At 42.2% G+C, this 10,772-nt stretch overlaps 1 protein-coding gene across 1 annotated transcript; it reads left to right on the forward strand.

The window, feature by feature from the left end:
* The first annotated feature begins 307 nt into the window (after positions 1–307).
* VGF (VGF nerve growth factor inducible) lies at positions 308–10,043 on the forward strand. Its single transcript, XM_069982345.1, has 2 exons — positions 308–384; positions 6,724–10,043. Exon 2 carries the CDS (start codon positions 6,726–6,728, stop codon positions 8,823–8,825), a length of 2,100 nt encoding a protein of 699 aa, XP_069838446.1. The 5' UTR covers positions 308–384; positions 6,724–6,725; the 3' UTR covers positions 8,826–10,043.
* The last annotated feature ends 729 nt before the right edge of the window (positions 10,044–10,772 follow it).

A 10,772-nucleotide genomic window follows, 5' to 3' on the forward strand; every position in this document is an offset into this window, starting at 1 on the left:
TTCCTGCAGCCTGGAGTAAATCTGGAAGGTTCATTCATGATTTTTTTTTCCCTTTCTCTCCTCATTGACTCATTCATGTTTTCCCCTCTCATTCACCCCTCCTCCCTCCTTTTATCCATTCACTTGCGAGTCTGCCAGCTCGGAGCATGCGCAGTGCCGATCCCCCCTCACCCCCAGCTAGGTTAGGATTCTTATGAATGAACATTGACGTCAGAGGGGGCCGGTCCACGAGAGCTTGGGTGGGACACGTGACCAGGGGCTGGGTGGGTATTTAAAGCGGCCGCTGCTGTCCCTGGTGCTGAAACTGCACAGAGACAACACGCTGAAGACTACAAAGAGACAGAGAGGGAGGGAGAGAGTCCACACTGAGACTGCCGAGAACAAGTGAGATACCAACCAATGCATGGGGTGGGGGCTGGAGAGCATGTCGCAACTTATTGTTTTCAACTATATAGAAGGATCAACATGTGATCTGATTGTATCCGTGTGCGTATGATATACTGTATGTCTCACTACTGCATGTATTCTTTCTAGGATTAATGTATTGCATAGGATCAACCTGTAGATCTATACATTGAAGGCATATATGTATATATAGGTGTGTCCCCTCTTGTCTGACATGTATATGATATTCAGCCTTTACAATGATGAAAGAAACTTTCATCGGCCGTCTGCCCCCCCCCACACTCTTTTTACGCCCACGTGGGCATTTTTCCCCTCGATAAAACAAGCTCCGTATCTGCTCCCTATGAGGCTGCTGCTTGTTTCAATAGGAAGACGCAAGAAATGATTCATAACAGTAAGAAAACAGATAATTTCTAAGTCATACTGTATATAGACGTGACTTGCCTAGTGCCAACAAATGCTTGCTAAGCTTGCCAGAGAATCCCACTTGGCAGCCTGCCATTAGAAAAGGCTTTACCTGCAGGAGAGCTTTCCTTTTATGATAAGTTATATGGAATATCAGTATTTTTTGAATATATATTTGCATTGAGAGGAATGGTGACGTTCCAGACCTAATGTTTTTCGATTCCGGACGGCGCCATCATTGGCAAATCACATTGCCTTTTGTTTTTCGATAGAAGTGACGTAGAATCCTTAATCAGAGCAGAGAGGTCTAAATGTAACTAATGAATGAGGGGGCCAATGACGCATGAAATGACACATCTCATTATAACAAGAACATTAGCCCCTCGCCTCCCCTGCTCCTCGTAGATTCACATTCTGATAGATAAAGATGTTCCCAGCTGCGTGAACTAGGCTGGTATCACAGAGGGACATTACCATATGTATGTCAGGGTCGATTGTGAAAACGTATCAGCTTGCTATGATGTCTAAGAAGGAATTTAAGTTCTAAAATTGGTAATGTAATGTATAATGTATATGCATAATGAAAGGGGGAGAGAAGCATCAGGTGGGGGCTTCATAGAGAAGACCAAAGGGCTAGGAGAACATATAGAGGGGCGGCATTGGTGAATTTAGGAAAATTTCTGACCACAAGCCAATGGAATGGTAAAGAAAGATCAAAAAAACGTATAGCAACAGGTAGAAAATAGCATCACAGAATAAGCCAGCAGGTAGAGACCAATAAAAAGAGACATATCGACTGGAGAATTGACGTAGCATAGGAAAGAAGGAACGTGAAGATCGACACTGGGGGTGGGGGGGAGAAAAACATAAGAAGGGATAGAGGAGGTTGGGATAGACGGAGTTGATGATGAGCTGGAGATGAATAATACATGACTAAAAGAGTGAAATGGAAAACAGAAGAGGGGTCGAGGAGTGCAGGAAGTGATATGGATCCGAGAAGTTGTCACAAACCGGTAGTGCTCAGATAGGACAAGAAGGTTTGATATAGATAAAAAGGATGGCAACTGTGGTAAAAACTTTAAACTTAGAACCTATATAGTAACAACTGACAGATTAAGGTATTCGATATGGAGCAAAACAAGGGTAAAGGGTAGAAGACATATAGAATAGGTAATACAAAAGAAGTGAAGGAAACATGGTCTATACAGCAGGAGATAGAGAACCGGGGGGAGATACGTTGGAAGTGTAGTACCTATACAGACAAGGCATGAAGTGGCAAAATCATCATGCCTCGGAGAACGGGAGTATGTGCAGAGATGAGGAGATGATGGAGAACATAGGAATGGACTTATTGGTGGAGAATTCATAGAAAGACACAGGGACAGTAGATGGGATAGATATATTTTTGGGCAAAGGGAACTAAATGAAAGACACCTCCGCAGGGTTATCGAGACAACAAGGTTGTCACCTCGTCATGATGGTGGTGGTTCTAGCAGTTGATACAATATTGACATGTACAGCTCAATAACAAATATGTCTGACTGCAAACAGCTACAGCCTGTGTATGGTTGTCTTCCACCCACACCAGCACACCCTTATGTCTTCTGTAATTAAGTACTTCATTTCTGTGTGGAATGACTAGCGATATCTGTATACATAGCTGTAGAAATGGAGAAGTAGAATAGACGATGAGCTGAACATAGAGGTGTGAAACCAATGAGTGGCCGGTAATGGAGAGATCAGGGAATGAATAGGGGCAGATATAAAGATAGTCAACACTTTGCAAAGAGATGGAAATTTAATGAATAGACATGGATTAAGCCAAAGGTAGAAAAAAATTGTCGCTGCCATGATGGAATCAAAGATGGCAAGAGAAGGAAGACATAGGACAGTTTTAGGGCAGGAGAACATGAATGATATATAGCAACAGTGTACTAAAAATATGGAAACAAAGAACAAGGAAGCCTAAAGGAGATGAAAACAGGTAGATGGCTTAGAAGTGAAGAAGACAAGGATGGGCAGAAGGATGGAGAATGCCTAAGGGGAGTAGGTGCAGAACACATATACAGGCATGAGATAGAGGACACCTAGACAGACAAGCATTGAAGAACATACATGAAGGAGAACATCCAAAAGATATAGAGCATGTAGACAGAAAGGAAACGGAGACCACAATGGTTAGGAAACAAGTAGATGGGAAGGAATTGGAAAAGAAGTAGATAGGCAAAAGATGAAAACATAGATACGTAAGGAATGGAAAAGACCTAGATGAGCAAGAAGTGAAGAACATGTAAACAGACAGGAGATGAGGACATGTAGGATGGACAGCGGATGGAGAATATGTTGGATAGACAGGAGATAAAGAATATGCAGGGTGGACAGGTGATGCAGAACACCCAGGATAGGCAGCAGATAAAGAACAAATATGATGGGTGGAAGATGGAGAACACACAGGACAGGCAGTAGATGAAGTACATATAGGATGGACAGAAGACTGAGAACATGCAGGATGGGTAGAAGATGGAGAACACACAGGACAGGCAGTAGATGAAGTACATATAGGATGGACAGAAGACTGAGAACATGCAGGATGGGTAGAAGATGGAGAACACACAGGACAGGCAGTAGATGAAGTACATTTAGGATGGACAGAAGACTGAGAACACACAGGACAGGCAGTAGATGAAGTACATTTAGGATGGACAGAAGACTGAGAACTCACAGGACAGGCAGTAGATGAAGTACATTTAGGATGGACAGAAGACTGAGAACATGCAGGATGGGTAGAAGATGGAGAACACACAGGACAGGCAGTAGATGAAGTACATTTAGGATGGACAGAAGACTGAGAACATGCAGGATGGACAGAAGATGAAGAATACATACGATGGGTAGAAGATGGAGAACACACAGGATAGGCAGTAGATGAAGTACCGTACATATAGCATGGGCAGAAGACTGGGATCATGAAGATGAGACAGAGAACATGCAGGATAGGCAAGGGATAGAGAATACATACTATGGGAAGAAGACAGAGAATGCGAGATACCAGGAGATGGACAACACAGAGATGGCCAAGTAGGATGAGCAGGAGAAAAAGAACATGCAGAAGGGCAGGAAATGTAAACTCAAAAATGGTCAGGAGAAAACATGTAGATGGGCATTATATGGAGAACACACGGGATGGGCAGGAGCTGGTGAAAAAGCAGGATAGGGAGGAGAACATTTAATTGGGTAGGCGATGAAGAACACATAGCTGGACATGACACAGAGAGGACGTCATAGATGGTTAGAAGAAAAACAAACACAATAAGTAGATGCTTGAGAACACATAGCTGGACATGACATGGAGAACACGTCATAGATGGGAAGAAAAGGGAAACAAACGCAATGAGTAGAAGATGCAGTGCACATAGCTGGACATGACATGGAGAACACGTCATAGATGGGCAGACTAAGGAAAACAAACACAGTGAGTAGATGATGAAAAACATATAGCTGGACGACATGGAGAACACATCATAGATGGAAAGAAAAGGGAAACAAACGCAATGAGTAGAAGATGCAGTGCACATAGCTGGACATGACATGGAGAACACGTCATAGATGGGCAGAATAAGGAAAACAAACACAGTGAGTAGATGATGAAAAACATATAGCTGGACGACATGGAGAACACATCATAGATGGAAAGAAAAGGGAAACAAACGCAATGAGTAGAAGATGCAGTGCACATAGCTGGACATGACATGGAGAACACGTCATAGATGGGCAGAATAAGGAAAACAAACAGAATCAGTAGATGATGAAGAACACATAGCTGGACATGACATGGAGAACACGTCATAGATGGGCAGAATAAGGAAAACAAACAGAATCAGTAGATGATGAAGAACACATAGCTGGACATGACATGGAGAACACGTCATAGATGGGCAGTAGAAGGAAAACAAACACAATGAGCAAATGATGAAGAGCACATAGCTGGCCATGACATGGAGATGGTTAGAAGAAAAACAAATACAAGGAGTAGATGATGAAGAACATGTAGCTGGACATGACATGGAGAGCACTTCATAGATAAGTGGAAGAAAAACACAAGTAAATGATACAGTGCACATAGCTGGACATGACATGGAGAACACATCATAGATGGGCAGAAGAAAAAGAAACACAACAAGTAGACAACAGAGAACATATAACTGAACAGGAGATATGGAAAAGGTAACGATGAGACGGCAATTAGGGAGGACAAGAAACTTACATATAATGAGCAAATGAAGACTCATCAATAATCTGATGATAAGTATACTGTAGGTTAAGTATAAGCATAGGTTAGAATCGTATCAGACAAGGTATGAAGAGAAAGGTAAGATGAGGTAAGAAAAGACATCTAGAGAAGATAATCACACACTGTACATATATATACATTAACTGGACAGGGTAAGCATTTGAGACACAGTCCATGAATTTCCATGTAGTCAATGTAACATCTTAATCCCTACAGAGAAGGTTTTCTCTCTGCATAGCTATACTCAGGAAATGGTTAACCTTTAGACGATAATGGATCAGTATGCAGTCCTTCCCCCACAAGATATTGAATGCAGCAGGGCATCCCCATTGAGAGTAGTAAGAGAGGGGGAATCCGTCTTTCCAAGAGGTGGGCAAGGATGATGATGGTTTGGGGGGGGGGGGGGGGGGAGGGGGAGACTTCCCACTCACACACGATTCCTCTGCAGTGTCTGGTGCAGCATCCCTCTGTATACAGAGGATGGGGGAAGGAAAGGGAGGAGGGCTGCCATCATCCTTATCCTAGGTTCCTATAGAAACAGCATACAGTCCATATAAACTGTCCTCAGGGCCAATAGAATAGTCCCATATGTGCAATATATATCTATACAGACAATAGGTATGTCAGGTCTATACGGGCATTTAATGTGTACAAGTTGCCGCTAAAAGGGTTGAGTCAGATCAACGGTTAAAAGGATTGGAAGAAAGGGAGGAGGTAGAGATTCAGGGAATCCCAGATTGTCAGACGGCGCTCAGTACGTGACACTGATCCAGAAGAGAAGGCACGCAGACATTCTCTGACAAGTCAGCAGCCAGGCTCAGGAGAATGACAGAGATCATCCAAAAATGAATGGACAGGGTAAGAGAAGTAGAACGAAAGCAATAGGCATGGAGGATGAGCCAAAGAAACCATGAGGCTAAATTGCATCCACACCACAGTATACCTCTGTATAAACAGTAAGAATGAAAAATCATGAGATAAAGGCAGTAAACATGGTCTATAGCAAGGTCTATGATAAACCCATGATGTCAATGGGGTATGTTGTAATGTAGAGCTGATTCTATACAGAGATGAATGCGTTAACTTACGGAGATCTGCAGTATTTCTTGAAGGGAGGGAGCAAGAGGGACCTGCAGAATTTTGTAAAGGGAGGAGACACCTGCATGATTCTATAAAGGGGGGGTTCGGGAAAGACCTAAAGGATTTCCACAATGGAACTCCCTGACTCTTTTCTTTCCCCACCCCCGCACTCTCTCTCTCTCCCATGCAGACACATTCTGTCTTCCTCCATCTTCTTCTGTCTGCTCCTCTCTAATGCTCCCTGCCCCCTCCCAAATCAGCACTGATGCTTCCAGGAAGAGGTTGAGCTCAACAGTAAGCAAAAAATGGTGTAAAATTCTGTGATGACTTCACAAACCAATAAACACTATCTCTTTTTCTCTCCCCTTTTCCATCTTCCATTCACATCATCTTTTTTGCTTTCTCCCTACTCCTTTATTTTGCCGGTTTATAAATTTGTTATATTCACATTTATTATGTTCATATTTACATTTATTATTGCTCACGTTGCCCTCCCTCCACTTGACCCCATTGCCTATTTTGCCTTCCCTCTGTTCATACAGAAATGTTCCCTGCACCCCCTTTCCTTCTCATCCTTACCTTCACCCTTATACATGCCCCCTTTTTTCATGCCATTCCTGTGACTGAGGAGCAAAGGCACCAGACCACCCATCGAACAACGCACAGTGATGCTGCACACCCCCCTCAACTTGAAAATCAAGAGACTCCTCCACTTCTTCAAAGTCAGCACGAAGAAAGTGAAACTGTCCAAGAGAGGGCAACCTCTGATGTCCATTCTCCATCCAACTCTGATGATGAGGATGAACTGTTTAAAGACATAAGCCCCAAAGCCCTAGCTGCTGTGCTTTTGCAAGCACTGAACACAGATGATAGAGAGCAAACTCCTACTGTAGCAGAAAAAGTATCCCCTATTGAGCAGCAGCTTGATAAAGAAGAAAAAAGTAATGGAGATGAAGAAGGCTTGACCGAAAGAGTAAGGAGTAGAACACGAAGCTCTGACAATGAGGAAATGACAAAAGAGGATGAGAAGGTGGATGAAGGAGAAGATATAGAAAGTGTAAAGTCATTGCTACAGGAACTTGAAGCTTTCCAACCTCCAGATAAAAAAGAGCAAGACCTGCCTCAAGAAAGCAGCCTCGAGAGTGAGGATATGCAAGAGCTAAGAGAACTTTTAGGCTTTGGAGAACAAACAGAGGAGGAAAAAAGAAGTCCGATGAATCCTGTTCCACATACTCCTCGAAGGTTGGAGGAAGAAGAAAAAGAAGAAGGAGAAGAGGATGAAAAACTTGCCAATGTTGCGCAAGACCTTCTCCTTCAATACTTAATAAATGGAGGTGAGAACGATAACGAAGATGAAGAAGAAGAAGAGGAAGATGAAAAAGAGAATGATCAAGACTATTCAGTAGATGACTTTGTTGGTGGTCAACGACCACTTTTTGAGGATGAGGAAGAGAGGAACACTCAAAAAAAGAGGTCAAAGGATGATGATATAGAAGAAGTAGATCCACAAACTATTGATAAACTAATCGAGCTTTCCAGTCGCTTACATTTGCCAGCTGATGATGTGGTAGATATAATTAATGATGTGGAGAAGAGAAAGAGGAGAAGGATGAAGAAGAAGAAAGCAAGAGATGACTTTCTAGGAAGAAGGGAAAGAATCAGGAATCCCCCACAGACATGGCCAGATTCTGGCTACTACTCTAGAAGAAAGCTTGACCATCAGTCTAGTTGGAAAAAGTCCTCTCCACCATCTTGGAACAAGAATAGGTTATCAGAGTCTACTTGGAGGAAGATGTCAAACCCAATTTGGACTAAATCTTCAAAGTCCAACTGGAATAAAGTGTCAGAGCCATTATGGAATAAGGAGTCCCAGCCAAGCTGGAATAAGGTGTCTCAGCCAAGCTGGAATAAGGTGTCTCAGCCAAGCTGGAATAAGGTGTCCCAGCCAAGCTGGAATAAGGTGTCTCAGCCAAGCTGGAATAAGGTGTCTCAGCCAAGCTGGAATAAGGTGTCCGAGCCAAACTGGAATAAGATGTCTGAGCCAAGCTGGAATAAGGTGTCCGAACCAAGCTGGAATAAGATATCAGAGCCGAGCTGGAATAAGGTCTCACAGCCTTGGAATAAGGTTGATGAGTCAAGCTGGAATGAGATATCTAAACCAAGCTGGGATAAGGTGTCTGAGTCAAAATGGAATAAGGTATCAGAACCAAACTGGAAAAAGTTAGCAGATCCAAGCTGGAATAAGATGCCAGAAACAAGCTGGAATAAGGTGTCAGAATCAAACTGGAATAACTTACCAGAACCAAGCTGGAATAAGGTTTCGGAAACAAATTGGAATAAGATTTCTGAGCCCAACTGGAGCAGTCTACCAGACACAAAGTGGAATAAGATGCAGGAACCAAGCTGGAATAAAGCATCACAACCAACCTGGAATAAAGCTATGGATCAATATATACGTAGATATCGTGCACGCCCAGCCCCTTACACTAACTACATCCGACCTAGACCCTTCCAGAACCCGCTGAGATACTATTATAAACAACCTGTCCAGGATGATTACTTTGATGATGACCAAGATAAGCAGGAGGAAATGGAGAACTATATTGAAAGGATCCTGCTGACCCATCCTGAGGTATTCCAGTGATATAATCCCAGACCTAATCCCAGTCAATTATAATTAAACAACTTGACCCAGTAAGAAAATCCAATCCAGCTCCATTATATACAAATCAACTGAGAAAATCAATGGATCAACGACACATTCACCCTCACTGATCTCAGCTGGATCCATTTAGACCAACCTAAGTAAACTCAACATACAATGTTATTTACATATATAGCAAGCTCTCCATTTGAGTGCCTAATAGTGACAATGTAATAACTGAATCCACAATAGCACCTTTGCTGTCCAGTATTATATCAGATGACTATATAACCTGAAGATGACCCTACAATCTAGTCTACTGGTCCATCACTCAACATGTTAATGCAAGAAATGATTCCATTACAAGTATGCCTAAAATCTTAAGATCTGGTGGTATTTAGGTATACATAAGAATCTGGACTTAAGCTTGTATTTCAAATAGTCCCACCACTTGAATTTTCCCAGCCTTACAATTCCAGGTTCAATGGAGTCTGTATTTCAACAAAATATATATATATAACTATTGCACTATAGCAGTTTCCTATTCTTGGTATTCACTGAAATATTCTGGAATGGGAAACACTAAATCTTTAACCTTTAGGAGGATCTAATCGAGGCACATATGATAAATGAAGTAGGTCTCTAACTATGCACAGTGGAAACAGGTATTTCTAGGCATGCTCTGCCTGATGGATGACGCATGTTCCTAAAGAAAGGATAGGCCAGTCAGGGGGACTACTTTTAGAGATGGTGCTGTCCCAGGTGCTGAAGTATTGTTACTGCCCTAAGCTAATGACTTAGAGGGTGGAGTGTGATCACCTATATGTAAATAGATCAAAACCTTAAATGATAGTTGAGTGAAATATTTGTCTCCACAGTCCATAGGTAACCAATGCACTGGAAACGTTATACTACATGCCTAAGGGTTAAAAATTTATTATACCATAGAAATTGGGAGGTAAAATACGTCTCTCGGTATTGAGCACAATATTTGTAGTCCCATGAACCCTACAATACAGGAAAAAAAAAAGAAAAAAAAAAAAGAACTTGTACTTATGGGGTACATTGCCCGTCCCCTTCAGCGCCCGTCTAAGTTCCCCTTTTCTCCTGGACTAACTCTGGTTGCATGCCCCCACCCCACCCCTCCATTCAGTGTCTTGGCTGCTGTAGCCTGTTCTGTGATGCTGTTGGTGTTCCTTGCTAATAAACGAGCTTTCTCTCTGCTCCACTTTGTACATATCATATGAATACTTTTGCTAAGGAAATAAAGCTAACTATTTTATTATGAGTTATGGTTGTTATTTGGCCCATGCAGAGGTTGTGGGCCTGTGGATACAGAAAACTATTTGGGGTGTTAGCTATACACAAAACTTCTTGATAAAACTAAAAAGACCTATGCGTAAAGATGAAAAACTCAAAGGGGGATATGGTCCTTCATTGGAGAGACCTAGTTAAAGCAATCGCCCATGGGAAAAAGTATAAGAATAAGGTCTACTACTCCCAAAGGAAGAAAAATATTAACCAAACTCTTCACCAAAAAGATGAAGGGCCGAGGAAAAAGATTTGACCAGCTCTGGATCCATGCTGAATAATTCCTGGTCTACTTGTATTCTCCTCACAGAAGTTATTTTAAAGTATTCTCCTCTAATTTAGACGCGTTTGAGTGAATATTCTCTCGTAAACATACATATATTTTTTCATATTCCTTACGTAGAAGTCGATGGAGTGGCCTGAAGCAGCAGAATACATTGGAAAGCTCTTGAAGATACGTTTTCCTCTGCTAAGACGAGCAGGGGATGGAACTCCCGAAAGTGCCATCGACTTTTTAGTAATACACTTACAAAGTAGTCCATGGTGCTTCTTGGAATTCCGTCCACCGCTCACGTTAGAAGAGAACAAGATATCTGCAGGAGTTTTTCCCACACTGGCCAAATGATAGATACCAAA

This window comes from Dendropsophus ebraccatus, chromosome 1 (genome assembly GCF_027789765.1).
Source record: "Dendropsophus ebraccatus isolate aDenEbr1 chromosome 1, aDenEbr1.pat, whole genome shotgun sequence".
Lineage (NCBI taxonomy): Eukaryota > Metazoa > Chordata > Amphibia > Anura > Hylidae > Dendropsophus > Dendropsophus ebraccatus.

Bases quoted from the DNA above. Each gene is read 5' to 3' on its own strand.
- VGF (XM_069982345.1), top strand. From the start codon at position 6,726: ATGTTCCCTGCACCCCCTTTCCTTCTCATCCTTACCTTCACCCTTATA.